The following is a 22,070-nucleotide window of genomic DNA, read 5'->3' as shown; positions in this document are numbered from 1 at the left end:
CACAGGCAACCAAAGTAAAAATTGACAAATGGGATTACATCAAGCTAAAAAGTTTCTGCACAACACAGGAAACAATCAACAGCCACTATGCAAAACAGTTTGAAGGTTCCTCAAAAAACTAAAAATAGTACTACCATATGACTCAGCAATCCTACTGCTGGGTATATATCCAACAGATAGAAAATCAGTATATCAAAGAGATGTCTGCATGTTCATATTTATTACAGCACTATTCACAATAGCCAAGATGCAGAATTAATCCAAGTGTCCATCAACAGATGGATAAAGAAAATGTGCTATATACACACAATGAAATATTACTCAGCCATGACAATGGCTGATTAATGAATAAAATCCTGTCAATTGCAGCAACATGGATAGAATTGGAGGATATTAAGTGAGATAAACCAGGCACAGAAAGACAAATATCATCAAGATAAATCATGTTCTCAGTCACATGTGGGAGCTATAAAAATTGATCTCATGGAGGTAGTAAATACAATGGTGCTTACCAGAAGCTGGAAACGGGAGCAGGCAGGGAGGGATGAAGAGGGGTTGATTATTGGGTACAAAAATAGTTAGATAAAATGAATAAGTTCTAATATTTGGTAGCACAATAAGGTGACTATAGTTAACAATAATTTATTATATATTTTAAAAGGCCTAGGAGATCTGGAATGTTCCCAACACAAAGAAATGATAAATATTTCATGTAATAGATTTCCCAATTACCCTGATGTGATTATTACACATTGTATGCTAATATCAAAATATCACATATATCCCATAAATATATACAACTATTATGTAATAAAAAAATAAAAATTAAAAAAATAAAGTATATGAGAGGATATGCATAGGTTATATGCAAATACCACACAATTTTATATAAGGGGCTTGGCATGAGACGTTTAAAAGCATATTGGGGTCTAATCTCAAATTAGTTCAGGGGAACAGAAATAACTGAAAATTTATGTATATGTGTATGTGTATATATACACACACACACACATCTATATATACATGTATATATTCAAATTATATATGTATAAAGATATTTGTAGAATCAAGATATATAGGGATTATATATCTATATATAGATATACTATATGTGTCTATTTATACAGATATATATATTTATCTTCCTGTGTGTATCTGTATATATACATGTATATACATGTGTGTACACTATATACACAGACACACACATATAAAATCTATTGTAGTTTAGTGGTGGAATTTTCTAATTTTTCTCACACACATATTTTGGAAAGCTTACCCCCAAAGGGGCACATTAACCGTACATGGAACAGAACCCTTCTCTTCTACTTTAATTCATTTCTTTTTAAATTTATTTATTTCTATTCTTCCACTTTCAACTATTGCAGCCTCCTTCCAAGTTGTTAATTCAGATAGGAAATTAAACTCACTTTTGTGGAATCAGAGATAATTCTGAGTTGGAAAGAACCCGAGTATGCACTTGGGCCTGTTTCCTGTCTTCAGGCAAAGAGATAAACTAAAGCTAAGAGAGATGGACTGTCTGTTCTTTGCCTAAAAGGTCACATTTCTCAACTATTGGGGTACAAACTATATTTCATGAAGTAATTTTTGTAAAATAATTTTTCTTTCGCTATAGACACAAGTAAAGTAGCTACGTATAATTAAGTTTTTAGCTTGCCTCAAATATGACCTTTGTTCTTCTGGAAAAGTTTCCTCCAAAATCAGTAGCAGTAGCAAGTATGGCAGAAAGAGAAATGTGGTTCTCCATGGGAGAGAGACTATTTCAAGCAGTTATATCTTTTTAGCAAAATGTTTTGTGAGGTTTTTTGGGAGTGTGACACTTTTAGTGCACACTCAAAGACTTGTGTTTTCACATGTATAGAAGTTCACTTGGGGGTTTCCAAAGCCTCCCGTATTTTCACTTAAGTGTGGTCTTATAAAACGCAGTTTTTAAAAAATCTATGGTTTACTAAATGTAACATGTTAAAAATTACTGAAAAATTTGCCAATGTAAATCCTAAATTTAGGTTTACTAACTTAAAATGAAGCATTAAGACCAAAAAAAAAAAATTGAAAATTTTATTTTCACAGGGGATTTGCACAAAAAGAACATATTTTTGTCCTGTGTGTATATAAGCATTTTTCTTTCCTTAACTTGTTTCTGTTGTCTGCACACAACTAGAAGATGCTTTTCTTTATTTTGGTTTGGCCAAAGATGCTAATGGTTAAATTATGAAGGACTTTGTTTTACTTATTTTAAGTGGTGAAAACTGTAGTTCTTAATCTATAAAGAATTATCCAGGTGGAGATATAAGAAAAATACAAAAAATTGGGAAAACATGTAAACATAAGTTATGAGGTATTTCAAAAATACAGTGCCAGTAAAAATTCTCTTTCCCACAATTTTCAACTGCCAGATCTCTTGCTTTAGTCTTTTTGTCCTTATATTTGGAGAAACAGAAGAGTTTGAGATAAAAGTCCCTTTGAGGATGTGAGGGTTGCAGTAGTTTACAGCAGGGTCAGAAAAGGAAAGTAATAAAGCAATATTTACGTGTTTTTGTATAAGAACAAAAATATTTCCTTAAAAATTTGTTAAAAGGTTTTTAGTCCTATAAACACTCACTTTTATAGGGCACATGATTGTCTGTGTGACTTCTCTTTCCAGAGGAAGACTTTTTTATTTTTAAATTCTAGGAAAGCATGACTTATTCAAATTAGATTTTCCATGCTATATTTAGTTTTACAGATGTGTTTAGTTCTAAAACTGTGGTTTACTGTATTCTGGGGAGAGCATGTATATAAAAAAAAACCCAGGACACTCTTACAACCAACTTAGATACAGTCAGTTTTAACATTCCACTGTGATCTCTCAATTCTTACAGCTTATTGCTTCCATTAAGAAGAAATCTCTGAATTCTCTGCATCTAATTTTCAATGGCTACAGTCTGAGAAACTGACCCATTATCACTTTTTCTAAATAACCAAGTTCTCAAAGTTTCTGAAAGCTCTTTGATCTTTTTTTCTGGGAGTGAAATAGGTTGTTTCTCTTATATAACAAGAATCAGGAATTCCCAGCAAACAGATTTCATTATGTATAAAGCATATTTCAGAAACACACAGACCACACATGAATATGCTCTCAGTCAACATTCACAGGCATTCACTCAAGGGGTAAACCAGTAATGAGTCAAACATATGTACTCATGCAAATGTACAATTGACAGCAAATTATTTTAGATATTAATGTCATTTCAGTATTAAAAAATGAGCTGGGAGACAGCTCCTGTGACATTTGGTATGAAAGCTTTAGATTGCAGTTTTCATGTAGAAGTAGCTTCATATCACATCTCGTGAGTTTCGTATCGCACAGCAGAGGACCATACTGAATATCATGCCAAAGATCTGAAACAGAAGGAAACACTCATCAGTGACTTTGAAATGGGTACTGATTGGTAAAATGTTCAGCAGATTTTCTGTGTGCCTAACTCAAGTTAACAAATAATTATAACCAATTATTACCAGTTACAAATGACATTTTAGTATGTTACTTAAGGTTGGCTATGGGGTAAAGATTTCCAGATTAACTGTTTAAATGTATATGATTATTGTTAACAAGTAACAAGGCTCTGCTTTAAAGGAACCTACCCTGCTTCAGAATTATAGAACCGTTCTGAATACTTGTGAAAGACAGATACAATACTGGCTTTGGAATTTTATATTTCAGGTTAATTCCAGATCTCTTTTATAAGTTTATTTTGAAAATTGTGTTCATAACCATTTGTTGTTTAGATATGCTTGTGGTCTAAATAATTTTCTATTGTTAGAAAAGCTCTGATTTTTTTACAACAGTGTCTGTATATAAAAAAATGGAGTATCAGCTGGGTGCAGTGGCTCATGCCTGTAATCCCAGCACTTTGGGAGGCTGTGGTGGGAGGATCGCTTGAGCTCAAGAGTTCTAGACCAGCCTGGGAAACATGGTGAAACCCTGTCACTACAAAAAATACAAAAATTAGCCGAGCACGGTAGTGTGTCCCTACAGTCCCAGGTGCTTGGCAAGCTGAGGCGGGAGGATCGCTTCAGCCCAGGAGGTCGAGGCTGCAGTGAGCTATGATCGCACCAATTCACTCCCTGGTGACAGAGAACCTGTCTCACAAAAAAAGAAAAAAAAAGTGGAGCATCACTTCATTTTTGGTCCATTTTTAAGGGCAAATGATGCTTCACTGTTTAATTCAACAGTTTTAGCAAAGCATAAACCAGTGTTTATACTATGATATTATTGACTTTTACCTTTTGGATAGTTCTCTGAGAAGTCAAATACTTGATTGAAATCAATATCCACTTCCATGGTTTAAAAGAAGAATGCCAAAGATTCTTCTTGTCTGCAGTTATTTCCCCTACAATTTTGTAGAGCCCATGAAACCCTATCTGTAGGCACCATTCTATAAACTACTGTCAATGCTTATTTTTAAAAATGGGTACTATAACTTTCTGGTTCTCTCCTCAATTCCATCCTAAGTCAGACTAAGATCTGTAAATGTTAAATTCAATAAGATGAATGATCAGTTGTTTTGAAAAGGGAGGGACAGAAGCAGGTAAGGGTATGGCCAGGAACAGGATTTCAAGCTTCTGGATGACAGGACTAAGTACCAGTATGTAGCACAGGAGACACCCAATGGACGTTTAGTTAACTGATTACATTGTGCAACTCTCACTTTACAGAGAAAAGAACTAACGAAGAAACCTGGAGGTGCCGACTCAAGATAGGCTCGCGGCCGGGCGCGGTGGCTCAAGCCTGTAATCCCAGCACTTTGGGAGGCCGAGACGGGTGGATCACGAGGTCAGAAGATCGAGACCATCCTGGCTAACACGGTGAAACCCCGTCTCTACTAAAAAATACAAAAAACTAGCCGGGCGAGGTGGCGGGCGCCTGTAGTCCCAGCTACTCGGGAGGCTGAGGCAGGAGAATGGCGTGAACCCGGGAGGCGGGGCTTGCAGTGAGCTGAGATCCGGCCACTGCACTCCAGCCTGGGCGACAGAGCAAGACTCCGTCTCAAAAAAAAAAAAAAAAAAAAAGAAAAGAAAAGAAGAAAAAGATAGGCTCGCTATGGGCATTTCCCCTTTACCACTGCCATAAGGTTGGATGTAATCTCTACCCCATCCTGGCTTCAGTGACTTCTTCAGTCTCAGCCTACTGCTGACACGAGTCAGGGGTGAATGCTTCTAGGCTGCTCATTTGCTGAGATTGTGAAACTCTCCATTATGTAGCACATGCTCAGACCTGCCTCAGGATTGTCCTTTGGGGAGCTGCGTAACTGCAGCCAGGCTATCCCCAGAGCAGGTGGGGAGGACCTGAGAGCTGTCCCTTGATTTGAAGGGCCTCAGCCGAGTATTTCCAGCCACTTCCCCACCCCTCTGTGCTCTAAATACAGAAAAGGGGAAGGCGCTTGTGTGTCCCCTGATAACTGCAAATTCACTGATTTCCTCACAATTCCCACAGCCCTTGCCTTAGTTTAGGACATGAATTAATCTACATAGAGGGCTAGAGACTAAGTGCCATCTTAGTATTAGCTATTATCACCCAACCCCTGGACAATGGAAATCACCCTTTAACTAGCCTCCCAAATCCAGTCTTGCCTCCCTCCAACCTTTCCTCTATCCTCTACCACAGGTTCTTCCAACCCTTGGTGACTCCCCTCTCCTTAAGGATGAAGCCCACCCTTTCAAAGGGGCATGCAAAGACCTCAATGATGTGGACGCAACACTCTCCATTACCATCTCTCGCAACTCCTGCCATACCTGTCCCCTGCTCTCCGTTCTTCCCACACACTCTTCTTTTGTACTTTAGAAGTACAGAGCCACCTGGTGGTGGCCTGGATGCACTACGCTTAATACCTTCTATGGCATTGCCTTTGCCTGGTAGATTATTCAGAGAGCTGGCATTTGTTGAGTGCTATATGTCCCAGACACTTTACCTGTAATAATTTGTAATACTACTTTATATGTAGTATCCCATTTAATTTTCACGGCAGTCTTATGAGGTTTATATATTAACAAGATGAGGAAATTGAGGTGTAGAGAAGTTAAGAAACTTTCCTATGATCCCAGAGTTTGCAAGTGGTGGAGTCTAGAGTTAAATCCAAACTATGTGATGCCAGAGCTCGCCCTATTAATCTCTATGCTCTGCTGCCTCTTAAAATCATAGATGAGAGAGATTAACCTGATATGTTGCATTGAATTTGTAACAGTAGAAAGAGACCCAGAACTGAAAATCACTTATCTGGGTTACGGATGGTAGCCTTAAAATGGGAAGTTAATAACAATGGTACACTCAAGGTCATAATGAGTTAAAGTTGAAATTTGTATTATATTTTAGAGGACAAACTATTAATATATTTAATGAGCTTTGTTCTTAGAAGATATAACACATTGTGAACAAAGGTCTTTTTTCTTTATGAGAATTCTCTCTTAAGATACTATCACACTTGAAGAGAAATAAGATGCAAAGTTTCAAGGCTTTTAGAGGGCAAAAAAGGTAAGTTCTAGAACTTTCTCACCGTGAGACCTGCAATTCCAATACCGACAATTCCAATGAGCTGGAGCTTAACACTGATTATGGTCTCAATTTCATCGATGCAATTCTGTTTTGAGGAAAAAAAGCCAGGAATAAAAACTGATTGTATGTGTCAATCATTACCCTGATCCAATCCTTTCCATCCCTACAGTTCATTCTATGAGAGTCAATCCACGCCAGCTTCTACTCGTGTTTCAACAATTCATCTTTGGTAACATCATCTTGATAAACTTAACGCAAAAATGCAGTTTGGGGAAAAAAATAGAAGTCTCTCTTTTGGGTGAGATTTTCATGTTTAGGACATTGGCTTCTTCAGAGCCCTGAAATATAACTGGAGGAAGCTATTTGTCTGGTTCCAAGGAATCTAAAAATTTGGAGCCACTTCTTACTTGTAGCAAATAAGTAAAATACCCTTAAAACAATAACTCTTTGTTTTCATATTGTCATTTACAGTTTAAAATACTTTCTATGTCTTTGATCCAATTTACTATGCAAGGTAGGCATGACCTATTAAGAAACTAAAAAGTCTTAACAGGTTCAAGTTAAACAAAGGAAAGCCAAGAATTAGAAAAGCCAAGTCTTGGGAGCTAAAAGACCATTCTTTTCTGTGGTGGCTGGGCTGGGCTAGGTGGGTTCCTATCCTTTCATCTGTGCCCATAAGAGACCTGTGTAGCATAGATTCAAAGGGCCTTCATGGATGTGGGGAAACTTAGACAGAAAGCCAAATAGATCACCTGTAACTATTATTAGTTTCCCCAACTTCAAACACTTCTATTTGGAGTGCTCTTAAATAGCCGGATGCTCTCAATCCAACAGTATCCCCGGGTTGTTCAGATCTGTTCGCTTGTCACTGGTTGGTTCCTTCTGATACCATCTGAGCTATGTGAAACCCTCACTTCTCTCTTTGTATTTCCGATCACACTTCATTCATTCAACAAACATTTCTTGAGCATCTACCTTGCGTTAGTCACTGGAAGAGGGGTGGCAGATGCAGAGACAATAGGATATGGTTTCTCCTGCTTTCTGGGAATTCACAGTTTAGAGAAGGACACAGATCCACAAGAGAAAGCTATAATACATTCTGACAAAAGTATGAAAACTACTGTTCTATAGAGTGGCTCCCTTACTTAGTAGAAAAAATAAGAGTCAACCTATAGCAATTCTTTCACTCTTCCTCTCCTTCTCCTATACACTTAGATGCTCCCTTCCTTCAGTGCCAGGCATTGCTGTAGGTAGCAAGCACACTCCTGACTCCTTTTTCTCTAATCAGAGCCAAAGAGGTACCCTTCTCTGTTGAAAGTTAACCTCGTGGCTGGGCGTGGTGGCTCACACCTGTAATCCCAGAACTTTGGGAGGCTGAGGTGGGTGGTTCACCTGAGGTCAGGAGTTCGAGATCAGCCTGGTCAACATGGCAAAACCCCATCTCTACTAAAAATACAAAAATTAGCTGGGCATGGTGGCACCTGCCTGTAATCCCAGCTACTAGTGGGGCTGAGGCAGGAGGATCACTTGAACCTGGGAGGCGGAGGTTGCAGTAAGCCAAGATCTTGCCACTACACTCCAGCCTGGGCAGCAGACTGAGACTCCGTCTCAATAAACAAATACATAAATAAAAATAAAATAAAGTTAACCTCATATCCTGCTTTGGGTCTCTCCCTCAGCTCCTCAGGAAGCCTGTGCTGCCAGTTACTTTTTTTCCTTCCTATACATTCAGCCTCTCCTTACCCAGTGACATTTCCACTTATCCTATTACCATGCTCAAGTTCTTCAATCAAAACAAACAAAACAACACTCAAGATTGTCCTCCTCTAGTTCTGCCATTAGGCCCTCCTTCCCTTCATTGCCAGTTTCTTTTTGTAAAAACCAAATGTACAAAAGATATATTGGCTTTAGTCACAAAAGGAATACATGCTTCTTGTAGAAATCTAGAAAAGAGATTTTTTTTTAAAAAAGAAGCATCTGTACTCTCACCACAAAAGGTAATAAATTTGTTGGTGATACTCACACACACAAACACACCTACACCCTTAGGTCATTCTTTATATTCAACAGTGTGCTTTTTTAACTTAACAACTTCAAAAATGCCTTGTTTCACTAAAAAATTCTTCGAAATCATGATTCTTTTTTTTTGGAGACAGAGTCTTGCTCTGTCACCCAGGCTGTAGTGCAGTGGCACAATCTCAGCTCACTGCAACCTCTGCCTCCCAGGTTCAAGCGATTCTCCTGCCTCAGCCTCCTGAGTAGCTGGGATTACAGGCACATGCCACCATGCCCAGCTAATTTTTGTATTTTTAGTAGAGACGGGATTTCACCGTGTTGCCCAGGGTGGTCTTGAACACCTCAGCTCAGGCAATTCACCTCCCTCTGCCTCCCTAAATGCTGGGATTACAGACGAAATCATGATCCTTAATGGTGGTAAAACATTTCATCATATAAATAGACCACAATTTATCTAAACAATCCCCTACTGCCATATATTAACAGCCTATCCAGCGTTTTGTTCTTATGAATAACATGTAATGAACAAAATGGTTTGCACAAAAATGTCTGTCTGCATTTCTGATTCGTTTTCCTTAGAATAAACTCCAAGAAGTGGAATTTCTGGATAGAAGGGCATAAACACACTTCATCCTCCAGTCTTACACAGTCATACTGATCTTTAAAACTATTTACTAATTTCTCTGAACATGCTCATCACATCACTCTTACCAAAACTGTGTATTATTAAGGGGGAAAAAAAAAAACTTGGTCAATTTCATAGGTTAAACAACAGCATCTCTTCATTTTAATGTGCCATTAATTTTAAATATTACTTTTAATTTCCTATATTTTCTATATGTTTAATGGTAATGTGGACTTTGGCTTTTGTAAACTTTCTTTTTGTGTCCTTGGCTCAAATCCAAACTTCTTGAAAGGATGCTCTCTCTCCTCACATCTTGCTCTCTGAAACCTGGGCTCTGTCCTCACTCCATCCCTCACAGCACGCATCAGTTGGTTCCTTACATGCTAAATCCTGCCATCTTTTCAGTAGTTATTAGTGGACCTTCTTAGGCTTTTAGTTCCCCACACAAACCATGGCATTTCTACCTCTGTGCTGTTGTTTACCCTGGTCTCTCGGCAGGCAGACCTCCCCCTCCCGCTTCCTGCCCAATGCTAGCATAATTACTTTCCATTCTTGAAGATTTAGCTGAGACAGCATTACCTCCAGTCAGCCTTCCCCATCCCCCAGCCTCTGGCCTCTCCTAAGTGTCTTTCCCTGTGTGCTTTCGGAGCACGATGCACATTCCATGCATGCCTAATCACTGCACTGTACGGACTTCATGTTCATCCCTCCTACTAGACTGCAATGCAAGCTCCTTGGGAGTAGGAACCTTTTCTCCTTCCCCTTTGCATCCACAGTGCCGAACATAAGGTAGGCAGCCGATCAATACTGAATTGCCCTCAACAGCAGCATATGGGCCTGGTGACCATTCCCTCTCCTTCCTGCAGTGTCTCCTCACTTGTGTCTGGCTGCCCCTCCCAGTTTCCTTCTTTGGCACCTCTTCTTTTGCCCACCCTTAAATGTGGTTGTTCCCCAGGGCTCCATCCTCATCCTTCTTTTCTTCCAAGTCTAATGAATCAAATCCGTATTTATAGCTTTAAGTTTCCCATCAAGTGCTGACACTCAGACCTCTCTCCTGAGCGACAAACCAGATTTTCCAACTGCCTACTGGATATTTCCACTTGGAAGTGCCACTGGTTCCTCAAAATCACCATGTTAAACACAAAGCTCATTTTTCTCCACAACTGGCTCCTTTTCCTCTCTCCCTCAGCTCCGTAAATGACACCATCATCTACGTAGGTGGTGAAGCCAAAAACCCAGTAGTGGATTCTCCTCTCTTCTCTGATTTTTAACTGGTCACCACTCCTATAGACGTCACTTTCTAAAAGACCCTCTTTAACGTCTCTTGCTAACAACAAGGGCAGCAGCCTTCCCAATGGGTCTCTCAGCTCAACGCTATTCATTTTTCATCAATCCTCTATGCTGCCACTAGAGCAAATTTGGTAAAATGCAGATCCCATCCCAGATTCTACCTTCAATGGCTTCCTAAGCTAGCAGCATGAAGGCTAGACTTTTGGTCTCACAAGAGTGCCCTTGGCCCTTTGAGTACGGGTCCCTCCTTTCTGAAGTACTCATGTCCCACAGGCAACCTGGGCTTTCAGACACTTCTGCCGCTGGCACTCGCCTGCAGACAGCTACCTTTTCTCTCCTCCATGCCTTTGCCCTGTGTTTCTGCCAGAAATATCCCATCCCCCCAAAAAATATTTTTTGCTTGCTTACTGAACTCCTAGTCATCCTTCAAAATTCATCCTGAGAATCACATCAGGGAAGTGCCTGTGGACCCTGGAATCCTATGCCAGGTTTGTCTGCTGCACTGTCCTGCATAGCCTTAACTCAGCCCACGTGCTGTACATGGCTCCTGTGCGGGTCTCCCCTGCCAGACGTGAGCACTTTGAGGGCAGTGCTGTCTTGTTCATTTCATCCAACTCAGAAAGACCCAACCAGTGTTAAATGGGCAATTCGGGACACAAGCTGGAGCTAAAATCTCATCCACCCCATTCACAGCCGAGGATCTAAGAACATCTACATTATTGTCTCCATAGTCTCATAGTTCCCTCTCTCGTTCCCACATTGTATTTTTCCCCAATTACTTTGCTGACACTGTATGACAAAAGTCATTAATGATATTCTAACCAACAAATCCAACAAACTATTTTTGGTCTTCATTTACTTGTCTCTTCCCAGCATTTGACTTTATGGGTGAACCATCTCCACCTTGGCTTCCCAAGTAGACTCTGAATCCTCCTTCACAGTCTCTTGTGCTGGCTTCTTGGCCTCAGTCTGCCCCTGAAATGAGGGAGCCCCTGCTCCTTCCTTGTTCTGTTCATTCTCCCTGGTGCTCTCGTTCACTCCGAGGGCTTCGGCTATGGCCAAACTGCTCAGTTTCCCACACCGTGTCTTCATCTCAGCCTACCCGTAAGTCGACAGGCACCTAAAGTACAAACTTGACCAAAACCAAAGTTGTCATCTGTCTCCAGGATCTGCCCCTTTCCCTATATTCAGGGAGTGGAACCTCTACCCACCCAGCCACCCAAGCAGAAGTCTGGAAATCTTAGTCCCTTCCTTCCATTCACTCACCACTTATACCCACTAAGTCACCCAGGCCTGTTGATTTTGCCTCCTGAACGTCTCTTCAACTGTCACTTCCTTTCCATCCCTACTGTTTCTGACTTGCTGTGGCCACTCATCCTCTCTTATCAGGGTGACCACAAGTGCCACCTAAGCGGTCTTCCTCCATTACTCTCCAACCCTATTCTATCCTTCACACCCCAGCGGCCTGAAAATACTCTCTACAACTCAAAGCGGATTTGCTCACTCTCTACTAAAATCAATGGCTTCCTCAAACTTCCAGGTGTAAAATCCTGCCTTTGCCTGCTTCTCTCAACATGTTACCCAGTGCTCTCCGTGGGCTCCCTGTTCTCCTGCAGTCCTGGAGTTTTTCAGGTGGCCGTGTCTGTGTTCCTGCTGCTTCCTGGGCTTGGAATGACCCTCCTTTGTTAGAACTCAGCTCGGGGACCCACTCCTCTATGAACCTTTCCTAAATCTGCTGCTTTAGGGCTCCCTGTTCAGACTTCTTACATAGCACTATTGCCCTTGACTAAGTCTGTGAGGCCGCTGAGCACAGGGACCATGTCTTTTTCATCTCAGAGTTCCCAGAAACTGGCATAGTGTCTGACACACAGAACTGAATAAAGGAAGCATTTATCAGTGCTTGGAGAGGTGTGGGACAACATTCTTGGGCACAAACTTCAGCCCTGGTGACCTTAATTAATACCATAAGCAGGTGGCATCACTACTGGAAGTTGGCATACCATTTTTCCCCAGGGCATCAGGGGACTGTGACACCGCATTGCTTCACCTATTTCACACAGAATAAGGCCAAGCCACAGAAGCCACTGAGAGAGGGCCTCCCAGAATCCCTGAGGTAGGAACTGAGCCCCTGGCCCTACCCTGAAGGCAAAAACACCTCACACTACAGGTAGAGCAGGAACCTTGGTAGAAGCTTACCTTGTGTCCCAGAAGCTCCTTTGGGCATGTAGGCTGAACCTGTTCGGAGCTTTCCTTCCCACAGCACTGAAACTAGAGAGTCAGAAAAGAGACTTCAGGGCCAGGAAGGAGGAGCAGCAGCTACAAGTCTGGGCACCCTGCTAAGGACTGGGGTGCCGAGGTGGCAAAGCAGCTCCGAGGCCCAGTCACTGCAACCCAGACTGCTATTTCTGGAAGGAGAGCGAAGAATCACACAATCATGCTGGCAAAACAAGAAAATGACTTCGCTAAAGCCATCTGAGTTTATGATGGGAAGTGACTCAAGGCAACCCAAACAAGGCAAGAAGCTAATTGACAGTGTTTGTGTAAATTGTTGCTTTTTAGAAAGGGGTTGGGGCTTTAGATTCCTTCTTTCAGACTGGGGGTCATTTAACCTGCTGAGGAGCTCAAGTTTTATGAGCTTCAGGAAGGACTCATTAGCTGGGAATAGTCTGGGAAAGAGGGGAGAAGTGGCTGCAGGAAATTCCAGGGTCCGAAAGACCAGATTTGAAGATTGGCCAGCAAACAGGTATCCTGCCTTAGGCTAGCTGGCCCTTTAAGACAAAAGAACCTGTGTGCTGCCTCAGGTCCGGAGGGCAGCTGAGGTGAAACTGTGTAAATGTATAAATGGTAGCCACTTTCCAGGACATAACCTGTCCTAGACGAGAACTAGGTACCTGAAAACACCTGACCCAGGAATTCACAGCTACTTCTCCATATCACAGTGTCTAAAAAATGAGAATGATTCTGGCCTGGCCCATCTCCTCTGCAAGCCTTCCGTAATTAACTGCATGTAGCTCTGAGCACTCCATGGACAGCACAGTCCCACTGAATGTTCCAGAAGGGAGTGTAGCTATCTCCCATGACCCTTCATTTTCCAAATGAGAGAGTTGAGTGGGTATCAGGGAGGCCAAGTAACTTGCTCAAGGTCACGAGGCTGTGAAGTGGCAGAGCGGCAGCTAGAAATTAGCTTTTCTGACTTAAAGATTACACTTGTTTCTGTTACACCACAATGCTGCCCTGTGACAGAGCCTGCTATTTATTTGGGCTCCTTTCTCCGTAACCTTGTTTGTGCTCTTTTGTCTCTTTGGGGCATGTGTCTTTTGGATTCATGCTGTTCTGTCCCTCTTGTGAACTCTGTGTGACAGGCATCTTTCCCTTCTAGGGTTCCACACATAATGCAAACTATGGCCCTCGAAAGGGCTAAAATAGGGGGTGCTACTTGGCTTTACTGAATTTATTTTTATTTTTCATCCTGGTGATTGGTGAGAACCTGGCTCAGACATAATCTTCAGAAGCTGCGATTTGAAGGAAGAAGTGAAGTTACTCACTGTTGAGTGGAAGGTGATGAGCGTCCCATTGCCTTTTCCCCTGTCTTTAAGGTAATCATTATAAGCCTCTTCATACATGGTCTGAACATGGCGGATAGCCTGAAAAAATACCAGGAAAAATGAGGGACTACTGAGTGGGAAGTTTCAAACATTCTCCTTTCATCAAGGAAAATCCCTGCTTCCACATCTTTCAAAAATACTGCCTTTCTCATAAGAATGATACAATGGACTCTGGGGACCTGAGGGAAAGGGTAGGAGTGGGGTGAGGCATAAAAGACTGCACATGGGTACAGCGTACACTGCTCAGGTGATGGGTGCACTGAAATCTCTGAAATCACCACTAAAGAACTTACTCGTGTAACCAAACACCACCTGTTCCCCACAAAACCTGTTGAAATAAAAAAAAATACTGCCTTTCCATAGGTATTTTAGGATAATTCTGCACATATGGAGAAGATTATAGTTTCTGGAGTCTCTAAGATGCTTTTGAGGATGGAAGGATAGACTAACCAGAACAATTTTCATGGACTAGAAAGATTTCTGACAGTTCCCAAACCCAGCTGGGCATCAGCATCAACTGGGCCCCAGATTCCGGGGCTCCACCCAGGTGATTCGGATGCATAGCTAGAATCGGGACTTATACATTCCTGTTACCCCATTGGTTAAAAGCATTCAAATCTTTTTATGACATGGTTTAAAAGACATTCATCACCAAGGAAAACTTTCTACATTCAAATATCATATAAAGCTTAGAGAATGCTTTTTCTAGTATAAAAGCCTGTGATTTCAAATCCACAGAAATCTCAAAAGGTCCGAAGATCCCATTCTACTTCTGTATGTAGCTGAATTTAAACTAACCTATGAACACAGCCAGCTACTTTAGAAAAACTCAAAAAGAGGTGACACTTACTATTCTACATGTTTACTGTTTTTATAGTCTAAAATAAGTTCATAAACATAATATTAATGACACAGGAGTTAATGTGAAATACAGCAAACTTAAGTTTCCATTCTTTCTCCTTTTCCATTCCATTCTCTTCTACCCCACAGTGTGTTTTACCCTCCTAGAAAGGCTACTTCCTCTGTGTGTCCTCCTGATAAGCTATTCTGGACATGTAGAGTTGGGCAGCAAATATAAACTGGCTTCACTAGCCCACAGCAGGGCAGGCTCTGGTCTTTGAGAATGAAACGGCCCTGTCCAGGTCAATCCTTAAGAAGAAATGACAGTCTGACAGGGGATGAGAATCTAGATTCTTTCTCAAGTCTGTACTCTAACTCTTACCCCATTTCAAACTGGGGAAGAATCTTAAACTAGAGATCCTTTTTTGTTTGTTTTTTTGGTTTTATTATAGACCACTTCATAAGTCTAATGGAAGATATGAACTATCCAAAAAAATGTGAGCATGTATATATGCCTGCACACTCATACACACATATGCTCAGCTCTGCACACCACTTCTAAGTTAAAAAGTTCTGTTTAAACTACAATAATGGAGATTATTTGGTTTCTTAATAATATTGTGGGTATCAATATTCTAACACTTTTAACCATCACAGAAAAATACTATAAGTAATTTACTTACTACCCCCTTGCCTATAAAAGCAAATACTCCAGTGGTTACTTCAGCAGCAAATATCACCAGGAGGCAGGTAAAAAACTGTAGAGGAGAGAAAATACTAATTTCATTAATTTAATACCTTCTCAATTTATATATTTTGCACCTTAGTTTCCCTATGTAATGGCTGAGTCGCTTTCATGCGGTTCATTCATTCATTCATTCACTCACTCATTCATTCAGCAATTGTTTATTGGGCATCTATTCTGTACCAGGTACTGTCCTTGGTGCTCAGTATTCAGTGGTGAACAAGTTAATATCCCAATGTCTCTGCTACCACGGACCTTGGATTGGACAGGGGAATATACGATAACTGAGTAAAGAAATTAGAAAGTGAATACGGTAAGTTCAGATAGTGATGTAAAAATCCCACGACCTAGACCACCACCTGGCATCTATGTGCTCAGTAAATACTTGACAAACACAAAAGACCTAGAAAGATATAAAATAAGGCCAGGAGAGAGAGAGTCACTGATGCAGCTTGGGCATGGGGAAGGGGGTGACTTGAGACTCTGTGGTCTGGAAAATCTTCTTTGAGGAGATGGGAGTAGAGGTGAGGGTGTGTCCTTCTGGATGGATTTCTGTTCTGGTCTATGGATTTGCTCTGATCAAACTAAGTTCAGTGATAAACAAGACAGAAATGTGCTTAGCAGTAGGAGAAAAAGAAAGAATGAATGGCAAAGAAACAAGTTAGACATTTCATGTAGCAAGAGATCAGAGGCTGTGGCCAGAGTTAAAAATCCAAAGATCACAATGAGTAATGAGATGAGAGGCTGCCTCTTAAAACTGCTGTTTCTGACTCCCTGTGGAGAAATATCAACACTTTCTCTCCTCCTGCCCCTCTTCTTCCCTTCCGTTTCTCTTAGGCTACACTGGCATTGAATGTATAGCAGTTAATTGAAATTATTTGATTTTTTTTAAACAGAGGTTGCTTGTTAAAATAAGCCACAAGAGGGATTTTGGTTAAGTTATTGATCTCAAACATAAATGTTTTCCTCGTAGATAACAGTACTGCCCTGGCTATAGAAACCTTTTAGCTGTCTCATCCACTGTGAAATATATATATACACACACACACATGCATAATGTATACCTATATATGTATATATACACATATATGTATACATACATATATATACACACACATACATACATATTTTTAAGAACAATCATAGTCACCCCTTACAATTACTAAGTACTTTTACTCCCAAAACATCTTTACATCAATGACCTCATTTCTTTTCACACTTCCCATATGAGGCAGGAGCAAAGATAATATTTTTTTTCTTTTTTCTTTTTTCAAGACAAGGTCTTGCTCTGTTGCCCAGGTTGGAGTGCAGTGGTACAGTCATGGCTCACTGCAGCCTCCCAACTCCTGGGCTTACGTGATCCTCCCGCCTCAGCCTCCTGAGTAGCTGGGACCACAGGTGTGTGCCATCACACCCGGTAGAGACTGGGTCTCCCTGTGTTGCCCAAGCTAGTCTTGAACTCCTGGGCTCCAGAGATCCTCCTGCCTCGGCATCCCAAAGTGATTACAGGTGTGAGTCATGGCACCCGGCCCTAGGTAATATTATTCATATATAAGAGATGGAGAAACCAAGACTGAGGGAGGAAAAGTGCGTGCCAAGGGTTCAGAGAGTCCATGGAGGAGCTGGAGCCAGGGGCCAGAGGCACTGACTCCCTTCAGATGCAGGCGGCTCCATCACTCCCACCCCACCATTTACCCCCACGCCCCACTTACTGATCCAAGCACACATTGCGACTCCCGCATGGCTCCACAGCACCCGAAGAAACCCACGGCCATCATCAGGGCCCCGGCTCCAACCAGAACATAGAGCCCTGTGGGGAAGAGATCAGAGGAGACCATTGACAGCCAACTGAATGCCTCCATGACCAACTAGGCTTAAGACTCTGGGCACTGCAGTGCATTCTAATAGTACCACAAGGTACTATCTTTACTGCCGTGTTTAACACGGAGGAACTGAGTCCCAGAAGGTTAAGCAGTTTGCATCAGGTCATAGAGCTGGTGCTTGGCAGAGCCGGGAGAAAAATAGCCGTGAGCCTCAAAAGGCTGCCCACATCCCAACTCTGTCCTGCCTCTCCAGCGATGGAGGCAGCCATCATTCAGGTGGGGATTTCACTTACTACTTAGTCAAGCCCCAGGTACATTTCTGATAGAGAAAGAAAAGGGCAGAAGTGCTCTGGTTCTGAGAGAACTAAAGCCAAGCCTTTTTGTATTTCCTTCTCTGATTCTGAGATAAGTTAGAATACAATGTGCGACCTGGCACTTGTCTTACTTGGAATCATATTAATGGTCTCTATTTCATTTTTTGCGTTTTACTCATATGAGTCACCTGGAAACCACGCCCATTAACAGGGAGGGTGGGGGCTGGTGCCCCGCCTCCATGGGGAACCCCTGGGCCTGGCATTCAGGGTGCTTCCTGGGGCTCCTCTGGGTTGCTGATGGTGGTTTGTGGGCAGATCTGACAGTTCACAGACCTACTAGGAGCCACAGGCCAGGCTGCTCTGCTTCCTGCCCCACCCAGGCCTGGCCGCAGGGTTCTTTTCAGGGCCCTGAGGCCCTGCTGCTCTGTAGCCCTGAGGCGGGTATTTATTTCCTGCTGTTCCAGCTCTGGCACCTCCTCCCTTTCCCTTTTCTCTAAAAGAATAATTTCATGAGGGAATGGATGTGGTAATGCGAGAAATGATATCATATTAAAAATAATAGTGTTGTTGGCCCCACTGCTTAAACACTTTATTGTTTTTAAAAATGTCTTTCACCAAAGGTCTAATATCCAGAATCTATAAGGAACTTAAATCAACAAGCAAAAAGCAAATAACTCCATTAAAAAGTGGGCAAAAGACATAAACAGACAATTCTCCAAAGAAGACACGCAAGCGAGCAACAAACATGAAATAATGCTCGTCATCTGTAATCATCAGAGAAATGCACATCAAAACCACAATGAGATACCATCTCATAACAGTCAGAATGGCTTTTGCTAAAAAGTCAAAAATAACGGATGTTGGCAAGGCTAAGAGAAAAGGGGACACTTTATACACCACTGCGAATATAAATCAGTACAGCCACTGTGGAGGGCAGTTTGGAGATGATTCAAACAACTGAGTTGAACTACCACTCGACCCAGCAATCCCATTGCTGGGTAAATACCCAAAGGAAAATAAATCATTCTACCAAAAGGGCACATGTTCACTGCAGCACTATTCACAATAGCAAAGGTATGGAATCAACCCAGATGCCCATCAATGGTAGATTGGATAAAGAAAATGTGGTACGTATACAGCATGGAATACTATGCAGCCCTAAAAAAGAACAAAATCATGTCCTTTGCAGCAACATGAATGCAGCTGGAGGCCATTATCCTAAGTAAACTGTCACAGGAACAGAACATCAAATACTACATGTTCTCACTTATAAGTAGGAGCTAAATATTGGGTACAGATGGACATAAAGATGGGAACGATAGATACTGGGGACTATTAGAGGGGCACAGGGGTTGAAAAACTAATTATTGGGTACTGTATTCATTACCTGGGTGACAGATTCAGTCACACCCCCAATCTCGGCATCTCCCAATATACCTTTGTAACAAACTTGCCCATGTACCCCGATTCTAAAATGAAAGTTGAAAAAGAAACAAAAAAGTCATTCACTGTGTTGCAAAGTTTTCAAAGCTCTTTCACTTCCATCATCTTATTGGCTTCTCAAAACAACCTGGTTAGGTAAGCAAGGACTGTTATTTCTGTTTTACAAATGGAGGTCTGAGAGACAAGATGGCTGCAGGCAAGATGCCCTGGCAGGGCGGCAGCAACACCACCATATTCAGCTCCTTCACGAATGTCTCCTGGTGGATCACCTTGCTACAGAACATGCCATTGCCTCCCATTGCTACTGTCACAATTGCTACATGATGCCGTTTGCAGATCTATCATGAAGTCACAGCCTGCAGACCAGTTGCCCCCCCAAATCCTTATCCATCCTATGCTCCAGCCACCTGGGAATTCACCACGATCTGACTGTGACCTGCTCTTTTCCATTTTGTGCTTTTGCAGGTTCTTATATTAGTCTCTCATTATAGATTTCAAGTCAACAAACAAACCTTATTCATCCTCTCTAGAGAATGCCTTGCACAAGGCAGAATTCTCAGTCGGTGTACATTGCATGAGTAGATAAGATAGAGAAAATCAAATCAGTTCCAGGCTGGCTGGCTGTCATCACCCATTTTTGCTTAGAGATACATGCTGGAAACACGTCTTAGCAAACATCCACAGAGGAACTACATAGCTGGGCTCTCCAAAGCCAAGCACAGGAGGATGGTTGCTTCACACCCCGAGAAACCCTGGAATATAGGAAAGAGGGAGGCTCCTGAGGAGGCGGGAGGCTCACTGCACAGGGGCACAGAGGTTTGAGGAGGCCAGAGTTGCTTCCCACTGTAAAGGAAACTGTCTGCTCCCTCAGGCAACAATGCTTATCCTGCTGAAATAATGAGCTTTTCAGGAAAATGTGCTTATGTGAACAATATTTCATTCTTAGGCCATCAGAATCCCACATCTCATGGCAAAAACAACCTGAAGCTGCCCTAGCAGCTTCAACTTTAAGGCCTCTTCTCAGCCAGCCTCTGTTTTGTATGTGTGGGCCTATGACTCAGCCCAGCTCCAAATGAGCATTGCTTACTGGAGTTGAAGGGAAAAGCAGAAAAAATTCTGCAAGAGGAGAGGTTCCCTGGGCCTGCTGGATCCAGTTCCAAATCTGGCTATAATACTCTGCATGCCATAAGGCCACCTGTGGCTTCCAAGGATACTTTATCCTTCTTATGGTGTGCCCCTCAAAAAATAGCTGCTGAATGTAATTAATTTACAGCCACATTTTAAATTCCAAGATGGTGACTGTAGAGCACTCTCCTTCCCACAGGAGCAGGTGTGACAAACGTATGACCTACTTCCCGAATCCCTCACGCTTTCCGAGTCCTATTGCCTTTGATTTGAAAAATAGAAAACACTTTGAAATTACATTTTCACCATGAATAGCTGAGCTTTGGGATGCCAGTGATCTTGGGACATGCTACCACAAGTACTTTCCCTGGGACACCTTCTTTTTTAAAAATTTAAAAAGTATTAAAAATGTTTTTTATTAATATCTTACTGATAATATTTATACATATTTTGGTGGTACGTGTGCTATTTCAATGCATGTATACAATGTGTAAGGATCAAATCAGTGTCATTGGGATATCCATCACCTCACACATTTATCTTTGTGTTGGAAAGTTAAAATCTAAAAAAATTCTTCTCATCTAGCTACTTTGAAATACATAAAAATTATTGTTAAATATAATTTCCCTACTGTTCTATAGAATACAAGAATTTCTTCCTTCTATTTAACCGTACTTTTGTACCCATTAAGCAGCTTCTCTTTATCTCCCCACCCCCCTACCCTCTGCAGCTTCCAGTAACCATCAATCTACCCTCGGCCTCCATGAAATCCACTTCTTTAGCTCCCACATGAGTGAGATCATGTGATATCTGACTTTCTGTGCTTGGCTTATTTCACTTAACATAATGGCCTCTAGTTCCATCCATGTTGCTACAAATGACAGGATTTCATTCTTTTTATGGCTGAGTAATATTCCATTGTGTACATGTACCACATTTTCTTCATCCATCCATCTGCTGATGGACACTTATGTTGACTCCGTATCTTGGCTATTGTGAAAAGTGCTGAAATAAACATGGCAGTGCAGATGTCTCTCCGATTTACTGATTTCCTTTCTTTTGGATATATACCCAGCGGTGGGAATGCTGGATGATAGCTCTATATTTATTTTTTGAGGAACTGCCATACTGTTCTCCATAGTGGCTGTACTACTTTACATTCCCACCAATAGTGTATGAGGCTTCCCCTCTCTCCATATCCTCACCAGCATTTGTTATTCTTTCTTGCTTTGATAATAGTCATTCTAGCTGGGGTAAGATTTGGAACATGTTCCCAGGCAATTCCATCACTCTTTTCTTAGGTTTCAGAGGCTTCTTTTAAGCTAGAAACATCATTTTAGTTAACATAAAAATGAGAGAGAGCCTTCTAACGGCCTACTGGGACAAACTCATTTTAAAAAGGTTCCCCCCTTTTAGGGACTGGATGTGGTCATCAATTTTAATGGCTTTCTAGCAGCAGATGGTTTTACATAATCTGCTAATGACCATTTCTTATCTAAAAAAATTTTTATGTCCCTACATTTATGTCCCTCTCTCTCCCTTCCAGTATCCCCTGAATGCATATAATAATGCAAATACCTAGAATATTGAATGCAACTTAGTTTTTGGGAAGGGCAAATGTTTCAGCTTTAGGATGTTTTCACATTTTAAAATGTTTGCATTACACTGGTCGAGTATTCCTAATCCAAAAA

At 41.5% G+C, this 22,070-nt stretch overlaps 1 protein-coding gene across 5 annotated transcripts in view; it reads right to left on the bottom strand.

Moving 5' to 3' along the window:
* Nucleotides 1-1,338: 1,338 nt before the first annotated feature.
* The window catches only part of TSPAN2 (tetraspanin 2), a 43,638-nt gene continuing 22,906 nt past the window's right edge, over nt 1,339-22,070 (bottom strand). The window contains exons 3-8 of one of the 5 annotated variants that reach the window (XM_005542228.4): nt 17,387-17,484; nt 15,613-15,687; nt 14,030-14,128; nt 12,681-12,752; nt 6,555-6,638; nt 2,066-3,402 (exon numbers count right to left, since the gene is read on the bottom strand). In XM_005542228.4, coding sequence (XP_005542285.1) covers nt 3,337-3,402; nt 6,555-6,638; nt 12,681-12,752; nt 14,030-14,128; nt 15,613-15,687; nt 17,387-17,484 — 494 coding nt within the window. In that variant the 3' untranslated portion in view covers nt 2,066-3,336. Of the gene's footprint in view, nt 3,403-6,554; nt 6,639-12,680; nt 12,753-14,029; nt 14,129-15,612; nt 15,688-17,386; nt 17,485-22,070 lie in introns of all 5 variants that reach the window. The other 4 variants (XM_005542230.4, XM_005542229.4, XM_073998317.1 and 1 more) reach the window with 4 other exon arrangements.

The sequence above is a fragment of the Macaca fascicularis genome, chromosome 1, assembly GCF_037993035.2.
Source record: "Macaca fascicularis isolate 582-1 chromosome 1, T2T-MFA8v1.1".
Classification (NCBI taxonomy): Eukaryota; Metazoa; Chordata; class Mammalia; order Primates; family Cercopithecidae; genus Macaca; species Macaca fascicularis.
This window is presented reverse-complemented; position numbering and strand designations above follow the sequence as displayed.